This window comes from Lasioglossum baleicum, chromosome 4, assembly GCF_051020765.1.
Source record: "Lasioglossum baleicum chromosome 4, iyLasBale1, whole genome shotgun sequence".
Taxonomy (NCBI): domain Eukaryota; kingdom Metazoa; phylum Arthropoda; class Insecta; order Hymenoptera; family Halictidae; genus Lasioglossum; species Lasioglossum baleicum.
Window position 1 is genome coordinate 17,162,676 of NC_134932.1, and position 20,476 is coordinate 17,183,151.

Genomic DNA, 20,476 nt, shown 5'->3' on the forward strand with positions numbered 1-20,476 from the left:
AAAAGAAAAAATGTTCAACTGTCTTCTTCAATTAAGACACCCTATACATAGCCATAAAAGTTGCACTTAATCTACCTAATCGTACTTTCGTTCGCTTTACGAGACAGCACAAACGCTTTTGGTGCTCTTTGGTAATTTCAACGATAACGTAGCGTTGATAACACGCTGTATCGTCGTTTGAACTCGAATGATCCGACGGCAATTTAGTGACTACGTTAATCAAGCCGGCTTGTATTTTTTGCGGGAATTAAAGACGTCACGAACGAATTCGGGCGCGCCGGGGAATATTTAACAATTTGCCACACGGTTCCCTGTTTTCGTCGTTAGTCTGACGGAACCGGCGGCGGAACGTTGTTTGCTGTGCAAATAAGAGTCGCGTGTATGTGCTTGTTTTTTTGCGTCCGATCTCGGAAACGGTATACGTGTACTCGTTTGCCACCGCTGCCGTTGTTGCAGCGACGTGGATGAAGGAGGAGAGATAGAAGAAGGATGAAAAAAATAGCGGTGTTTATATGGACGAGTTTACACCGTCAGTGGTAGCCGATAAAAACAAAAAAAGAACGACAAATTCGGGGTTGTCGTCCCGGCTTGGGAGAAATGAGAATTATCGATTTCACGGGGCGCCGCTTAAAAATATTGCAGCCGTAATGAATCCGTGTCCGTGCGATCCCATGCAAATAAAAGATTTCTGCGATTGACAGCCGGCAAACAAAATATCCGTCTTCGTTCCGTCTCGTCGTATTGTAACACAGATTCCCGAAAAAAATTGAGATATTAAAAATCACTAATGAAAATTTTAAATATATGTTTTATAGATCTATGTTAGTTATACACATACTGAAAATTTCATCGAAATCAGTTGACGCAGAAAAAAACGACACGCATCGAAAGATGTATGATTCGGTGGATTTTAAGCAGACACTGATCAAAAGTCGTGTAAAACTACGATTTTTACCATTTTTAACCGCTTGTAGCTCGTGTGTATGTTAATCGATTTCGATGAAATGTTCAGCATGTGTGTAACTACTATAGATCTACAAAACATATATTTTGAATTTCCTTAAGGGCCCAAATAAAAGTTTTAAAAAATGCCTTTTTTATTTTTGCATGTAACCTTGTAAATTATAATTTTTGGAAAATCTTTTTTGCATATCATTTCGCAAACCAATGCTTCTAATTGATTATTAAAAAATCAGGTCGACTGGTACAATTATAAAAAAGTTATTCTATTTTAAAGGGCGTACGAATACTTTTTACACCCACAGCTCTTGGCAAACAATTTTCAACTTCAATTGAAAATGCCCCCTTTTGTAAATAATCAAGATGTTTGATACTGATTAAAATACTTCTTAATTCTTTTTTATGAAAAAATATATAACTTGTGTCAACTTTATTACTCTTTTACTAAACAAAAAATAACTTTTGTACTTTAAATATCCATAAATTTGTGTGTGAAATTTGAATGTAAAAAGTTCCTGAAGAAAAATTCCTAAAAATTGGTAAAATAATGGCATTGAAAGAATACTTGTTTAAAAGCAGTTACTCGGAAATATTAAGTGAGCTAAACTTCTAACCAATCTAACCCACGATAGACCGTATAGATTAAAATTGTTAGAGAAATCTTATTTCACGTCTGTCACGCGTAAGCGAGAAATGGTTGATGGTGGAGTAACGATTTCAGCATCGTTGAACCGTTCGGTAGAAAAACTTGGTGCACAATTGGAGGTCCAATTCAACTCGTGAAACTGAGGAAACGGAAACGTGTTCTGAAATGACTCGGGCCATTGTTGGATGAAATTGAAACATTAGAAATAACGAGAATCACGTTTTCGTTGTAGAATTCGTTTTTTGTTTTGTCAATAAAAATTGATATTTGTAGCTCTCTGCCTTCTCCCTTCATTTGTTACACGCAATTCGTCAACGCCGAGAACTTTTATTCGACATTTTCCATTTATTTCAGCGTGTAGAAGTAATTCCCGCTAGGCTGTTCCGCGATCGAAGCTGCACTCCGTGTAAAAAAAAATATGATGTTGCTAGTAAACATCGATACAGATAGGAACACGACACTGAAAGCAAGTTTTTCGACGGTCACAAATTTTCGAGCACTCTATCGATTGACTTATCAATAATTTGTCGGATATCGTAAATTCGAAAAATCTACATCGCGTTTTATGCGTTCGTTTTGTATGTATGTACTTATTGCTTTACCATGAAAACGTAAATAGGGTGAAAACACAATTTTTTATCCTCTTATCGTTAGATAAGTATTATGCGCGACACTCTCATTACGGGATTTGTCATGTTTTTATTAAATTCCGATATGAATTTCAGTGAAATATCAACGCAGCACTGTATTATTCGAGAATTTAAAAAACAAGTAAAAAGGTTTACTGAAGCGTTTGTGTACACATGGTAAAAAAATTAAATGCACTGTTTGTTGTAAAGCTGCAATTTCCACAACCTACTGACCTGCTAATAACAGTTCGAGCAATTTTAAACATTTAAAAGGCAGAACGTTACATTCAACAATAAAATAATAAATTTTCAAAAAATTGCTTGTATGTGTAAATTGTAGTAATTTCATAAAACATTATCGTACGACAATAAGTTTCAACTCATTTTAAAGCTAGAAGCCTCTAGTTTCTTAATCCATGATCCATTTTATTTTAAGAATTTGAAAATTGAAGATTCCTTTTTACGACGACTCCTAAAAAGTGTACGATCATTTTTACCACGCTTATATTAACTTGCCGTGTTGTTATTATATACGTCAAATTTGTAATCGAATTTTAAACCTCTTCCCATAGTCCAATCTTGCTGAAATTTTGTATACACACTTGCTTCCGATTACAATAAAAGTAGAAAATAAAATATATAAAAAAAACCACGCTTATATTAAAATGCACTAAACAGGAGAAAATAATTTTTTCCTGGTTCTCCATAAAATATCGAATCCAGTTAAATGATTAATAATATTTTTCCCCAAAATTTTAAGCAATTAGTTCAAAATTTCTTCTGTTATAAAATTATTGTCGGAATAGATAGAAAAATTTAATATTTAAATTTAATCATGACATGATTTTATTTAAATTTATATTAAATTTTTCTATCTATTCCGACACTAATTTTATAACAGAAGAAATTTTGAACTAATTATTTTCTTCTTTTTAGTGCATTTTAATATAAGCGTGGTTTTTAAAAAGTTTTTTCACTGTTTATTTGTCGAGCCTTGAATGAGAGATATGCCACCAACTTTACAGTAGTATACTTTAAAGTGTGACTGGTACACCATGAGGGCTTTACACGATCGAATTTGTTCGTTAATTTTGTTCCATAAAACAGTAAAAAAAATCGTAAATCAATTTTAAAGGAGTCATTTTAAAGAGGAGGTTTCAATCTCCAATTCTATGTATATCAGTTTCATTTACAAGGAAAATGTTTGGAGGTTCATTTGAGACGTTTAAACTTGCAACATTTTTTAGGAAAATGGGTTTTTTTAGTGTCTCACCTATTACATCATGTAAAAATATGTAAGAGCAAAATGAACAGTGTTTTGCGAAAATGGAGGCTCGCAGCTTTGAAATGAGTCGAGGCTTATGGTTGCATTATTTATTTTTACCAAATGATCACAATTTAAATAACTACGATTTTTCGAGAATTAGAAATGTAGTGTTTAAACACTCTTTTTCGATGCACTGTAATCGCAGTCATACAGCAATGGCACATACGAAAATAGTAGAATTATATGAATTATAAAATATTCAGTATATTTTGATATATAAGAGAACAATGCGGTTTTATTCTGTGAGCTTTATACAGTCAAATATGAAATTACCATTTCCACTACTTCATATTTTTGAGAGTTATGAATACATGATTGTGCACCGCACCGTAGAAATTGCAGGCCGTGTTATGCACGGATTGTAGACCACTGCAATTTATAGACCGTACAGTATTTATATATACCGCGTTATTTATATATATAACATAGTTATGTCAATAATATGTCATTATTAGATCGTGGATCTTTATGCAAAATAAAAATGTGTTGCATTGATTGTGGGAAGCAGGAATAGCAGAAAAATTGATTTCAGTTCTTAACGACTTTGTTACATTAAAAGTAACATTACAACATTCTTGAATTTTTAGAATCTTTTACTGTTTTATATGTCGCGCAACCAATTTCTTCATAAATGCATAAAGATCCGCAGTCTAGTCATTATATATAATATATATCAGATAAATGTAAGTACATATATACCACAATTTAAAAGTTTTTTTTACAGTTTTACTAATCACGTGTCGAAGAGTGACAACTCTAATCGTTACGAATAAAAATTACGAATAATTACAGCTCGAAATTTAACCCTTAGCACTCGAGTGATGACTAAGAGTCACCGCTAAAAGTTGCTGTATTCACAATATTTTTTACATTAGTAAATATGTTGGTATCTAATCAATTACTACACATTTAAGTATTGCATGAGATATTATAATAATTTCATATCCATAAAATGAAAAGATCAGATACAATGGTATTATTCTAGGCCGGAAGAAACGTTTAATTTTCGAGTTAAAATAGCTCCGACTGCAACGGGTTAAAATAGCACCCCTTAAAGGAAGACCTTTGCCTTTTTAGATAACTGTAACTATTTTGTGAGATATTACAGAGGAGCAGTGTTTTTGGGTATCGTGAAATTAGCACGGAAATTTCGGGCCCGAAAGACCACAAATTTTGCAACGTACGAGCGCTTCGGGCTTCCTGGGTATCAAACTCAATAGCAATTAACGTGTCATAAACCTCAAGGCTCGACGTAGCAGTTAACGGGTTCGATATTCGCGCGCCCCACTCGTACAATACCCTTGTGCATTACATTGTGCAGAATATCTACTTCTACATGTGGTACGACGAGATTGCTAGTAATTTGCAGAACGAATTACAAATGCTGTATGATATAGGTATTTTCATTGACCTCCTTTCCTGTTACATCCTATCGTCCTAGTTAACAATATTCCATCCAATTATTCAAATTTCTTGCTATCAGAACTTTCTAATTATTATTTGAACGACCGTGTTATAGGGACTCATCTACGTTGTTAAGTATGACTGTACCGAATAATGAGTTTAGTTTTAATCTTCCTTATATCTAAATGGATTACACATGGATAACTTGAAGGTGTATTAAGTTGATATTTAATTACGAAGGGTCGATTAATGATAGTACTGAACTCGAAGTTGATCAACATATTCGTATTAAATAATACGTTTAATCGCAACCTTTTATGCGTGAAGATATATTCAGTTGAAATTCAATTTCAGACTTCGTACAATTTTTATGGTAACATGCGTGTCAATAAAGAAATTCATTCGAATATTTCTGACGAAAATATTTTCATAATTTCTGTAATTATGGATACTTAGGAACCAGTCGTATTAACTGGTTCAGTAGTTCTACTTTTAACATCTCATAAATCTTATTTTCTTAAATAAATAGTGTTAAAACAGCGTGGATTCTTCTCGCCCTTCGCAAATTAGCGATGAAAATAATATGGAGCAGTGTGCACACTGGCTGACCCACTAACGCGAGATCAAAATCGAGGTCGAAGTGCTGAAAAGAAAGGGCCAGAAGACAATCGAGGCAATTCAGCTCTTGCCCCCGACTGATCGAACGAAAAGCGTGAATTCATTGTTTCAAATATGAGACCCCCGTTCGCCAACGTGAGCCGCGCGTCTGCGTTGGCAGCTCGCTCTCGGTTTTAATTATCCCGGATTGCCGAGACTCGACTGCATAACATTTCGATTTAAGCCGTTACAAAGTGCCGGTCAAATTTAATTGTCTCTGCTCATCCTGGGGGCGAACGAAATTGAATGGGTCGAGTCCAGGGACCGACCGCCTCGCAGCTCGCAGCAAGGTGAGACAGGTGCAAAAACAGGAAAAGAGCCGGGAAAGAGAGTGAGAAAAAGGATAAAAACGAAAGAGAGAGGAGTCTGGGGGAACAGTTATAAACTGAACGGGATATATCTCGACGCATTCCGACCAGAGCAGAATATGAAAAGTTTCCTCGCTTATTATAAAGTTCCGTGATCATCCGACTATCCGCTCGGCTACGTTGCTCACGTCTATATTTCGCGCAATTGTCTCCACTGGTTATACCTCAGAGGAAACCGGCTTCCTCCTCAGGAGGTAGACATTTAATGAGCTCGTTTCATTGTAAAACTGTTTGTCCAACTTCTTGTAGTCTCATTCATCGACGACATCATTATCCGCATCGAGTCGACCGGATTGGAGAAACAGTATCGTCCGACACCTTCGCTCTCACGAAATCTTACAGAAAAGACTCCTCGGAGTTTATTAGCAGGAGAGAGCCACCCAGAACCTGAACTCGCTATTATGATACTGCCTCGGATGGTAAGGGGCTTAGGTGACGGTTATTCGTATAACTGAAAATAATTTCGAACCTACCCCTCATCTTCACAGAAATTTAAAGTGAAGTTTTATGAAGCTAACAAGAATTTATACAGGGTGGTCCACGAAACGTGATCAGCTTAGATAATTCTGCTGCTAGCGCGGCTCGATCAGAAATTTTTTTAGCTAAAATAACATGGTTCAAGGAGAGCTTTAAAGTGATTATACCAAATTTGATGTCACCCTTTTCTCCAGATTTATCAAGATCACTTTCAGTTTTTTGTAGGTAAACCTACAATTTTTCTACACCCACCTTCTAGGAGATTAATTCGGCAAGGTGTAAAAAAATTGTAGGTTTATCTGTAAAACACTGAAGGTGACCTTGATTACTTTGGGAAAAAAGGGCTGACAAAAATTTGAAATATTCACCTTACAACTCAAATATTGAGTAATCTAAAATGTTAAATTCATATTACATATTGAATGCATTTATTAATAAAACAAAAAAATATAATATCCATGGAGTCTCAATATTTTAAGAATCCTTTGGACATGGGTTTTAAATATTAATTTGCAACACATAAAATATGTTTTTCTGTAGATTATTTAATTTAATGTTATATGTATGATTGCATTTGTAGTTTAGAAATCATGAAAAATATTTATTCTTGCTCTATTAATTTTATTCACTGAAGTATCAGAAATAAATATAGCGAATGTATCAATTGTGAGAGAAACATATGTCAGGGGACATAAAGGATCATCGAAGTGTGTTTTGTATGTAGTAATAATAGGTTAACACTGCATACATAACCGTAACAAAATTCTGTACGTAAACAGAAATTTAATAGCATGACTCATTTCCATTGTATGCAATTTTATCGTTATGAAAAGGCATGGAGGAAATTCTGATATATGCAATGCGTATCCGACATTATGATGCAAGAAGAGATTCTCCGTGCAAAGATAAACCGAGAATGTAGACTAAACATGTTTTATATACGACTCCATTTCCAAGAAAATTGATTTTGAGATTTACTTCGCAAGCACGACACACCGTGGTTGCGATAAATAGAAACGGTAAGTTATGAACAGACAGCATAATCAAATCCTGTTCAATAATACATGTGACCAACGAATTTCCAAATTCGATTCCCTGAAGTACGGTGTGCTTTTTATGAAAAATATATGTACATTTTTCAGTTACTTGTGCATGAATCTTGCAATTTTTTGTGCCGCAATATTTTTTTTGCACTGTGCATACGTCATATGCGCCAGAATTTAGTCTTGATAAATCCATGAAAATAGTTGCAGTAATTTTGCATATTTCACAACTGTACTGGACAGGTACAGAGAGCATGCTTAATATATTCGCGTAGCCAATCATTTTTCATTAAAAGACTGCGGATTCATGAATGCAAATTCCCGTTTTTAAAGGCCATTTAATGGAGGCAGGAATTAAATAAAGATTGACTACTTCGATGAAAGTTTTTGCCGAGTGGGAATATATATAAGTAGGAAAGTTATATTGGAATTATTTAAAATTTTGGTTTTACTGGATTTTATGCAGTCGCATTCGTCGGAAATATAAAAAAATTCAGTTCGTGAGCTGGTAACGTTGTGGCAATGGTTACACCGATTCAATAATAACTTAATAATCATTAAAATATTGCGATGTTTAATACCAAGGTATATCCTGCCAATGTAAGCACAATATTATATTCACGTTAAGTTAATAATTTGAACAGAAAATTATATTTTCCTAAGTATTGATGCTCGGTAGGTCTACAATCAGCCTCGGTAAGCTGTCTGCCATATCAACCATCCAATATTCAATTAGTCTCCGTGTCTGCATTATTAACAGTATCGTTTTCTCATTATAATGTAAATCAGATCCATGATCAAATTGCGAAATTTCATCAACTTCTCTTGCTTCAGGTATCGAGGTTGGGGTACAATTACTGCGTAACAATTACTAGCAAATGGTATCAGATAACAGAAAATACTATAACAATAGATAAAATGGAAGAAATATAAAACTGTGAAATCATTACATGAATTCGAGAACGTTCTTGCATTTCCAATTACCATTTAATGGAGCACTATACATATTTGCATTCAACATCTGTTTCTTGTAATTAACCATGAAACTTTTTATTTTGAAACTAACACAAGTCCATGCGTGTACAGAAACAAGTCAGAATTTGAAGTTTTACAACATATTCAACAATCAAAAATATATATAATAAATATATCAAAATCTATCAAATAGACGAACATGTATGAAAAAATATGAAAAATCTGTCGAAAAGAGTAAATAATTGTTATACTCCTGTTTCGCATAAACGAACTGAATGGAAACGAGTGTGAATCGCGATCATTAAAATGCTTTTCTACGACTGCGTCTGAATAGGTCATTTAAAATAGGATGTTTGCGGCGAAACTGTTACGGGATACGAGGTTGAGAGACGCACGATTTACGAGCTCCACGGTTCCCTGACACCGTAAGAACATCTTTGTAAAACGGTAACAAAAGCATTTGATAAATGCATTTCGGACAGCGTCGCACCGCCGTCTATTGTGTCAATATTTGAATGGACGAATATTCGAGGAGAAAATTCAAACAAACTGTTCAACATGACGTTTCTTCGACGACCACGATTCCGCTTCTGTCCCCGTTATCCACGGTTTGCCGACGATTTGTCGGGTAAAGGTTGTAGGACTCCCTCCGGCATGCGAATTTTATGGAAATGTTGCAGCTCGTCGCGGTGAAAGAATTTGAAAACGTTCTACTGGCTTCCAGTCGAATGTAGATCGAGCAAAATCAATAGGAATTAATTTCTGTTCGTCAAACGACAACCTCCGATAATCATATTAAATGTTTAACTGTATGACTCTGCCACTTGTTTCATTTTGATATTTCTCTTGATTTCAATCAACACATTACACAATAATTAGACTGAGCATTTTATGCATTTGCATTGAAGAGTATGTAGGTAATCGTATTAAATGTTGAAATCTATCCCATTTCATTTAATTAAGATTTAAATTATTTGCAAATCATTAAAATCATTGAAAAAAGAATGAATTTTTGTGAATCCCCTCCATAATGAGATCGTGAGCTTGTGTATAGCTTGGATATAATTATCCATACATGTCTACATAATTAGATATTGTACGTATAAAAAATTTAACATATTTCCAAAATGTATACATCACAATATTTTCTTTCTTTAAAATCATGAATCAAAGTTCGAAAAAGATTTATGTTAAATTAATATGTTTTTAATAGAATTTAAAGCAAAGAGGACATGCATATTTTAAACAAACGTGTCTAGTACTTCAAGATCTTTCCTTATTTAAATACTGTTTGTCCCATTGTTACCAAAACTTCACGTTTGGCGACCAAATATGAGGAAAAATAGAATAGAAAAAAATTTTTTACAATGCATTACTGGTCGTTATCCGGATGTATTTTGCGGTGTCGGTTTGGCGTTGCGAGCGCAGAGCGCAATCATTTGAAGGACCGCTGGTCGAGAAATAGCTGGACATGACGGGGATGAAAAATCGCAATTTGTCGATGCCGGAATTGTCGAATCTTTCGAGCAGTTATTGTTCAAATTTGGTGATAACGATGTGGCGAAGTAGTAAACCCAGCAGGGCTATCAGGTGAGGTTGGCTCCGGCGGTTAACGAAGACTATTATAACATTTACTGTTATACAATATTAACACACCTATGAATCGAATAACCATCTAGAGCTGTGACAACTTTTGCAATGGTAAATGTCGTCCTTGCATAAAGGATCCTAGGGGAACCTGTAAAAGGCTCTTCTGGTTATGTTCTCGTTGAGTTTGCTAACTGCATCACTACCAACTAGTACATACTCCTAACCGATGAAAACGTATTCCACTCGGGACATTTATGGCTCAATTTGTTTGTTCAGATTGACAAAATTAGATAAGCGTTCGCCGAATTTTATGCAAATGAACAACAGTAAATATACCACAGAAAATTACCGGCCAGAGATACTATTCTTTGATTTTTGTCGAACGTAGAAAAGGACAGCGAAGCTCGAGGACCTCGGTCGCCGAGAAGTGTAAACATAACTAATCCAATAATGAAACTTCTTTATTTTTCTATGGGATTTTCACCAACATACTCGTGGCATTTTTCTAATGAGAATGAAAGCAAATATGATATAATTCCGATGATATTTACTTGTGTAATGCACGATGATTTGGACGCAAAGAAGGACAGCGAATAGATAAAAAGAGAGTCGCCGAGAGTCGCAGCGCGCCGGCACAGTTCAAAGGCTTTCCCATACGCTGTTCTTCCTTGCGTCCGAAATTTTCATCGTTCATTACACAAGTAAATATCATCGAAATTCTATCATATTTGGTATCATTTTCATAAAAAAATGCCACGAATATGTTTGTGAAAGTCCCATAGAAAAATAATGAGAAACAAAGAAATTTTGTTACTGGATTATTAGTAGTAGTACTTCACCCTTTAAAATGAGCACAGACAGACAATTGTAAGATTTTTTAACACAAAGTTACAGAGGTTTCAAATCCGTCCATTTTCCCGTTATAATTCTCTCGATCGTTTTTTAGATTATTACATTACCGCCTGCAGCTTTAACTATCCGTTACAAAGATTTCGAGTTACACCATGGTATTCAAAGTCATTCGTTTGTTTCTCTCTTATTTAATTCTGTGTACGTGGCTTTCATTAAGTAATTCAACGTGATCGTTCCTCTCTGCGAACCACCTCTCGCAATTAGTAATTTTATTCATCAAGGAACGCGTGTAATCGCGTCCTTGTCAAAACGGGACCCAAACTGTATCAAAGCGGCGTTATTCAAATAATGGAAACGGGATTCGTTACGCAGAGACGGCTGAAATGAATTATTGCGCGTATTATCCGCCTCTGTCCGTTCCCGCGAATTACGCGTTTGTTTAACGAGCGGCGCAGAAAAATGATTAAAAGCTGTCACCGCGCGCATATAAAACGTGTTTTGCCTCGAAAATCGTGTTGTACGAATCGCGCGCCTACCGTTGAAAAATAAAAGCTTTCCTGTGGCATCGCTTTTTTTCGTGGTTGTTGTAATTTATAAGGTTTCGTCGCCTTTAATCGCATCTGTAAAGTGATGGAAGCTTTGCGAATATATTATTTTTCCCATATTTTGTTTCCCTGTTTATTTCATTCACACATATCCAGTCTTTGTTACTACATGTACTTGGTATCTATGTACTTCTATGTACCTCTATGTACTTGGCTATTGTGCTGCAATATTACAGCATGCCTTGAGTATTTCGTTCATTAAGAAGCTTAACCCTTCAGCACTTCAGACTGTCTGTGAAGCTGTCCTTAATTCACATGTATAAGTATATCCCTTTCTAAATACACAACCTATGACTTTCTCTTGTTGTGTACCTTTTAATTAGAGCCTAATATCCAACTAGCAAAATTAGCATGTGTATGTGTTCTCAGTTATTATATATAATAACCTAGTTATTGCTAAACTGTACTATTGCTGGCACTCCAGTAGTTATTGGCACTTTTGATTTAAGCGGCATATATTAAGAATTCCTGGCATTAAAAATCATTTTATATTGCTTATTATTTATATTTCAAAGCAAAGTTGTAAGTTTTATAACAGAGTTCCACATATGACTGTTAGCAGCACTGGTACATCCAGTAAGACCAATGGATGACCACAATGCAGTGTAAATAGCGTTTTATTAAAATCTTGTTACGAATATGTATACTTTATTGCTTTGTAACTTAATTTCAGACTGTATTACAGATGTAATAAGTGCATATATGTTTACTTATAAAACAAATAGCCTGTTTAACGTTTACTTCTCACTGTGCCAATGATTGTACTATTTGTCTTACGATTGTTATTCACTGAATATATTTTATAATAAAAGATTTATGGCTCGTAAAACTGTTTAATTTTGCTGAAAAATCTATTTATATTAATTTATAATAATAGCAAGTTAAGCTTGCTTAAACATTTCAAAAAAAGATATAAAAGATTTTTACTACGATTTTGGCTTAGGGTGCCAATCATTGTACAGTTTCCCAGTTTTCCAACCATCACCATTCTAATTTTTATGATAATTAATCATTAGACTGCGGATGTTTATGCAATTTTTAATTTTTATAGTAGTAGTCTCTGTAGATCCGAGATAAATAGAAATCGTACTAAATTCTGTGGAATTTTATTTTCTAGCATTTTTTGACAATTTTGGAAGCCATAAATGAATAAAGATCCGCAGTCTATTAATCATCATAAAGCATAAGTTTTACATTTGGTATTATTCAATGATTCCTCGATCTCTTCGTCAATATACAATAAAGCAAGAATTCAATTCATTCAATTTTATTTTTTTCATTTAATATTTATATCACTGGAGAGTTGAGGAATAGGTATAAATCATAGTTACTGACAATGTCTACTTACTGGTCTTCAAAATCGACACGGCCGCTTGCACAGTACAGTCGACATATTCTCGAATTTCGAAACCGAGTTTGTTTAATGACCGTGTAAGATCCTTGCAATCCTTGATTGAACCGTTCCTCGTCGACATCTTCTTGAAATGGATGTGATTGAAAATTAGAGCAACACCTCTCCGTTTATGGTTCATGTAATATACTTCCGAGTCTGGCGGCACTTGAGTTTGAACACCTTCTGAGCCTCGAGGTTCATTGTATTCTCTGCAAAGACGAACGTCATATTGGATCTCAGTGATTCTTATTAAGTGTACTGTACATATTCTAATTTTATTAACACGTAACTGCAAAGCGAGGAGTGACACATTAATGTATTTCTCGTAGTAGAAACTAATAACACAATGTATAGTGTATAATATTTACTACATAAATAATTTAGCAGGATCACAGCTAGATGACAATCAGTGTTCCGAATAGTTCCGATATCGTGCTGCATTTTTCGTACAATGGATGACCGCTAGAGGCGCTTGCAGCCTCAGTAACGTAAGCTTCTCGATAAAATGGGGTACCTTGAGCACCCCGCAGAATTTGAAAAGATTTGTATGATTTGATTCTGAAAAATGAATGTATAACATGTGCATTTGTGTATATTTTGTAACTTGTAGGACACGTCCTGAAGTTTTTTTGTCCGGAACAGATTGTTTTGGTACTTCCGCGCCAATATAACTGTCTCAAGGCGCAGGGCACAGGGCACCACTACCTCGTCATCATAGATACGTTACTGTTTTTTCCGCGCAGCGCCTCTAGCGGCCATTCATCGTACGAAAAATGCGTGAGCCATAAACAGAGCGCCCATTTCAACACTGTTTTTAAATCATTAATTACTAGACCGCGGATTTTATGCATTTTTGACGAAAATGGACACGTACAATTTAAAGCAGTGGACGAATTAAGAAGATTTAAGGACATGAATGTATTCATTTCAGCTTAATAAGAGAATTGAAAGAATAAAGAAATTTTTTATTTTGCATATACATCCGCAGTCTACTAATTAGATCTTAGTTATCTAGTCATCCTATATATAGAATCGTCAAGTCTTATATCGTCGAGTTCTACATAAAATAAAAATTTTCTGTGTCAACTACAGAAATACCGAGTTAACGTATTGATAGTGTTCAATTCTTTTGCTCATAGCAACGTCAACAGATTTCGATGAAATTTTTACCGTTTATACAGGGTGTCCCATAAATGTTATATTTCCTTGGAAGATGATCTCAGGAATCATCCCTTCCAAGGAAGTACATTTTTGGGGCACCTTGTACATTAACATAGATCTACGAAACGCTTTAATTAAAGTTCCTTTACAGGCTCAGATAAAAAAGTTGAAAAAACTGACTTTTACAAAATTGCAATTCCGATTAACAGCAATTTCTAAAAAATTTTGTTTGACGATGAGTGCATGCAGGAAATAGAAACGGGAGACCATAAACAGACGTATCAGCCTATTCCTATCTAACAGCGCGTATTTGCTGAATGTTCAAACTCGATATACTCGAAACCTTGTACGACCCACTTGTACGGCAATTTGAGAAACACCCTGTATAACCTCCTTCTCCGTAATGTCGGAGAGACAAACGGCATTTAAACATTCCGGCTGCATGCTAATACAATTCGGTTTGTACTGTTATTGCTCCGACGCTATCAAGCCGCGAACGGCATTTAAATCGAGATATTATTAGCACGTAAATATCGCGGCGCAATGAAATCGTTCTTCTGTCGACATGGTGACGGCGATGTTCGCCTAATATTGCCGTTGTTGCCGGGCGAATTAAAAGCGGGGACAGGTGAGCTTCTATCCGCATATTTTACGCAGCTGGATGCACGCGCGGCCAGCACACAATAACTTGCGCTCGCATATTTTTTGGCGCGACGTGATAGGGAATTTCGGTAGTCGATGCGCGACCAAAAAAACGAAGCTAAAATACTAGAGTGAAAATGCGAGGCTCGAGCTTCAGAGGTGTTGGTGTGCCCGTGTACCGGCGGTTTTTATGTCACTCGTAAAATGTTGAATCTCGAAAAGGATACTCACTTGGAACTATGCCACCTCTCAACATGCAAGAAATAATGTCCTGCGACGAAAGTTAGAAGCGAGGACAGGAACCGTGCTGGCGGAGGAAAACTTTTCGACGTTTACGCTGTCGCGAATATAATAAACGGAATATACGAGTGACCGCACGCAATGTAATTATTTCGATCGAATCCTACCACTTAGCGGCGCCCGGGCTTCTTGGAAACCGAAATCTGCAATGAACGCGGCCGCTTCTATGCAAATATGATCATAGTAATGCTATAGAGGGGGTGATAAAAATAGGTAAAAATGATACAGGAAAAGATCATATGTGACAATACGTTCTAACACAGCCTTAGAGTAGGTCTTGTGTAGTGGTCCTAGTATGTATTATGTTCTAACAATACGTCCTCTGCCAATCAGAAGCGACCACGAATATTGCAAATCACTGTGCAAAATCACCATGATGCCGGGTCTACATAAAGTATTGTATTTATATGGTCTTCATTGACTGGGCAAACATTGGCAAACATCGCGCACGTCACTCTCCACTCATACGAAAATGTCTTTGCCTATTTCGTCACTGATTATATCGGAAAAGCGTGTCTATATTTTTCGAAAATTTTTTTAATTACGTGTAAAATTACGTGCAGTTACCATTACGTGCAGTTAACCTACAAGTAATATGTGTGTTACAAAATGTCTGCAGTCGAATTTCGTATAACATGGTCAAGCAATTAAGGTAACTCGCGATATTACGTGGCACATGTTGGAAATCGCATTATCTTAATTAACACATACAGGTATGTTACATATACGTTAATTGTGATATCCTGCTGATATTAACGTTAATAATAAATAATCCATTTGAAAGAATATATTATAATATCTTTAACTTAATACGTCTAAATTGGAACATTGATTCGTAATATTTTGTTCGCTTATCTTCGTTATCTTCTTTTCAGTTATCAACAAATTAGAGATATACAATCAATCTATTTTACAATCGTCGATTGCAATAAATAGTTTCTGTACAATCACGATCATTAAAATTAAAGCATATTTATATTTGCAACTGAACAAATATTAGGTTGGCAACTAAATTCGCGACCTTTTGTTTCGTAATTCTTTTATTATATCATTATAACCTCATTCAGTGACCATTCCTTTTGAACTGTATACCATTGGGAAGCCCTGAATTTTGTGATTAATTTGATATAAAATACTCGGGCATAAAAAATATATATTAATGACTTTGTTTGAGAAAATGTGGAGGTCGCGAATTTAGTTGCCAACCTAATATAATATATACTCGTCATTGCTTGATTTTAATTCTGCACTCTGTGGGGGATGTTTAAAACTAAATTCCGCAGTTAAGAGATTAACAAAGAACACACATACATACCTATAATATCTAATATCTACATACTAGAAAATGGAAAATGAAAATTAGCTGATGATTTTAGTGATTATTTTAAAATTACAATGGTCGCCTATGTATTTTTAGTTAAATGATCCGCGATGAGGTCTCCAACATATTCAAAAGCCCTTCGTGCTTCGAAACCAGGATTCTTCTGAGGTCATTGCGATGCGCCGAGGTTAATTCGGATCTCTAGGTCGTAGTTTAATTCAATTTGAGTCTCTATGGTTTGGCTTGTCTAAATCCTGATCCTTGGCTCTGAATAGATATTTTAGGCTGTTCCTATTCAATATGACTGTCGCTCAACAGGTTACGCGAATGACTCTCAAACATGTCACTATTTTAACCCCTTGAAAATTTCAAGTTGAAATACCTCTTGAGTTCGTTTATGAAGACCAGTGCACGAGCCTTGCCATAGCTTCCACATGTCTGAGAGAAGAAGGTATGCTCTTAATTTACGAATACTGCGAATGCCGAACTTCAGTGGGATATTTAAACATTCTTACAGATATTAAACAGTTTATGAGAAACTATGTTTTTTATCATTTGTTTTGTAATGTAACATATTGTTTATCCTTGCATTAATTTATGCAATCTGACTGAATTTGACTGCGTTAACTACCAAACTATTAAAAATTTGTTCAGCTACTTTTATTACTGAAATGTGTTAACACACATTTGGTTTCTGATATGTTAATACTTATACAATATTACTTGTAGATATTAAACAATTGCCTCAGATATTAAACATACATTGATGCTTTTTGCAATTTTATAGATCAGTACATATTGTTCTTTTGCCCCCGTTATTTGAGACCTTGATACATAATTTAGTTCTAAAATATTCATTATATCTTTAAAAAATCCTGTTCCGCATAGGGTTAATGGTTTCTGAAGATCACGAGTGCTTGCTTCCACAAATAGAGAATAATAGTCAGTGTCGGTTCGGGCGACTATGGTGTCGATATCAAATGTCACGAATCCGAAATCGTGTCTGTATCGAGGTCTCAAGGTCCATGATCGTCTGCGTTCAGTCCCACGAGTCTGCTGTCGTCTGTTCCGATTTCCACGAGTGTAATGCCGCTGTATTTCGTCCCAGGTGTATAACATCAGCCAGTCTCACGTTCAAAGTGTCTGAGCTTTCTCTTCTCGAGATCGTAGCGACTTTTGCTTGTGCTCTATTGGATCTGAAGTATTCGAAGATGTCTTGATCTATCCCGCAGCGAAATGCATTTACACATGCACAGTGAGTCGCCTCAATATTCGTAGGAAAACTGAGCAAGTTGCAAAAAGCGATTTTTACTATAATGCTAATTTTCACAAGACCTCCTTGTATATTCTGCACGTTAAAAAACACTTGTACTGAATCCCTTGCCCTACGATTTGTTTTAAGGTTTCAGTGATTAGAACTTTCTTTGTAGTTCGTAATTTCTTTAAAAAAAGGAGAAAATTTATATCTATATTGTATGCCTACATGTTCTTCAATAACTATACATTAACAAAACCAAAATAGAATTTCATCTCGGTTTAAAGGAAATTAATAACATACATATTTATTAGATACTGTTGAACATCTTCATCACGAGTCCGACACGATATTGTAAGGCAAGGGGTTAAATAAAATGCAACCAGAATGCCCCTTGAGAAAGTGAGTTTCAATGGTAGGCATCATAAACCCCGAGGCAACCCGCAAATCGGCATTTACGAAGTTATGGAAGTGGTGCCAATTAGGCGCAGCACTCACTCAGTTCGCCACATACGATCGGGGAATACGTAAACGGAACGCTAGCAATTATCACGGCCATTAACGGAAACATCGTGGCACACGGTTAAGGAACCGCTAGTTCCCTCTTTCGATCTTCTATCCCCTCTTTAATTAGTCAATAAGTCGGAGATACACTTCAGCTCGAGACTAGCACTTGCCACGAGAAGCCAATCACGGAATCACTATCCAGGCTCGAGCGTGGAGTGTCTAACCATTTTACTTCCTCTTCGGGTGCGAAAGTAGTGGTAATCGCGCGCGCACGGCCCCGATTTCTCGGGGTAGTTCGATCGGCGCACGTACACGTTTACAGAGAAGTACGAGAGCAACGTGGACTCCGCGATAAAACGGTCGGACCGTTACGAGAAGTTCTTTAGCCCGGGATTGCGATCTAACTTAAAATTAAATTGACCGTCCGATGATTCGGTGGACGGTGTTCACGTCTGCCGAGTAAGAGCCGACCAAGTCCACGCCACGGTTTCAAAACCCCCAACGCGTAGACGTGAGTGGAAAGTACGAAACAGCCTAATGCAGTTTTGACCGAGGGGTCTCCTTCGCGCCAGTTTATATAGCATCGCGTTAGTTAACAAGAATCCGCGGAGGAAGACATTGGCATTCGTTGAACGAATTCGTCTGAGTGCTGAAATGTTCTTAGATTTCTTTCTCATTATAAAATTCTGTTCAAGAAGTTTGTTGAATCAGATCAATAAAAATCGGTCTTCTAATGTTCTTCCAAGTCAAAGGTATTCAATTTTGTTATCAGGAGGATGCAGCTGGATATGAGGAGGTCAAAACTAAACCAAATTGATCTTACTTCACACCATTCGATAGGGCTCCTAAAAAAAACCCTCTGTGTCAAGTTCGAAGTTTCTACACCTACCACAAAGTCAATTGCAGGGCCAACACAGTTTAATGAATTATGCTCTATTTCTACTGTTCTACTTGTCAATAGATCATCAAAAAATTCATGAACATTCTACCCAACGGCACACACGACCGTAAATTTTTTCCGAATTTTTGACTGCAAAATCGATGTTTAAGAAATTCCTTAAAATTGCTGTTCTATTTTAAGTTACAGCGAGGTGGCTTGTTCAATGAATGGACACTTAAGCTGCATACCTGTTGAATTACTATTCGCAAATTGCTGATAACTATTCGAAATACAAATTGCTTATGATAACAATACTCACTTTGAGTACGTAGGATGTTGTTTTAACAATTGTTAAACGAATTAATGTAGAATAGGTTGTCAAAAAGAAAGATCTTCTTAGCTAGGCATCTGCGAGCATTCAATAGAATTACTGCATAAATTTCAACACCAAGAGTGCATTATAAATGTTATTTTTTCGATTAATACGGATTATGTTCACACGTCTATAGATTAATAACTCATTAATTCTCCTCACTACATGAGTTTGTTTGAGCTTCGTAGTTTCCATATTCGTAACTGTGTAACACCTTGTCGAAACAACTGGAGTACAAATAAACTTTGTATCTGCGAGATACTAAAAGTTACATGAATCGAAATTATCGAAATTGCGTCACTAAATCGGAGTAAAGTGGCTATTAAAACAGAAAATTGTGTTCGGTTCCTGCTCACCAGGAATATATTTTTATTTCAATGTTTTACGACAGGCGTGGCATACATGTTGACGCATAATAATTACCAAACATACAATATCGCAAACACGAAAAAGTCGTGTCCAACGAACACGTAATAAACGTTACACACTGCATCGATAGATCGTATTTTTTCACTTGATCTGGACAAGCAACATTGTTTGTATTACAGAATATTTTTTGTGCAAAAATTAATTCGGTTGCACAGACTGCCTATTTTAACATTTCGGAGTAAATTGATGTTTGAAAAAGCGAGGAGAAAATATTCCTGGTGTATAGAGATCGACACCGGAATTTTCGATCAAACATTAAAACATTACTCCACTTTAATCCTCATATTTTCTCATTAATAATATAACATCAATATCGTCATTCAATAAATTTCAATCAATTTCAGTTCAAGTAATTCATTCAAGTAATTGTGGTCCGCAATTACAATTACTGGTTGAGCCAAAGTAATTGCAATTACCAATTACAGTTATATGTAATTGTAATTTTATTTCTGCAATTTCAAGTAATTGTAATTTTATTTCTGCAATTTCAAGTAATTGTAATTTTCTTTCTGCAATTTCAAGTAATTGTAATTTTATTTCTGCAATTTCAAGTAATTGTAATTTTATTTCTGCAATTTCAAGTAATTGTAATTTTCTTTCTGCAATTTCAAGTAATTGTAATTTTATTTCTGCAATTTCAAGTAATTGTAATTTTATTTCTGCAATTTCAAGTAATTGTAAT

The 20,476-nt window shown here is 35.5% G+C and overlaps 2 protein-coding genes across 3 annotated transcripts in view; one reads left to right on the forward strand and one right to left on the reverse strand.

The window, feature by feature from the left end:
• The window catches only part of LOC143208146 (alkaline phosphatase), a 491,340-nt gene that overhangs the window by 331,125 nt on the left and 139,739 nt on the right, over positions 1-20,476 (forward strand). The window lies entirely within an intron of this gene.
• The window catches only part of LOC143208147 (caspase-1-like), a 117,508-nt gene that overhangs the window by 45,108 nt on the left and 51,924 nt on the right, over positions 1-20,476 (reverse strand). For both annotated transcript variants that reach the window (XM_076422282.1, XM_076422281.1), the window contains one exon: positions 12,882-13,135. In XM_076422282.1, coding sequence (XP_076278397.1) covers positions 12,882-13,135 — 254 coding nt within the window. The remainder of the gene's footprint in view (positions 1-12,881; positions 13,136-20,476) is intronic.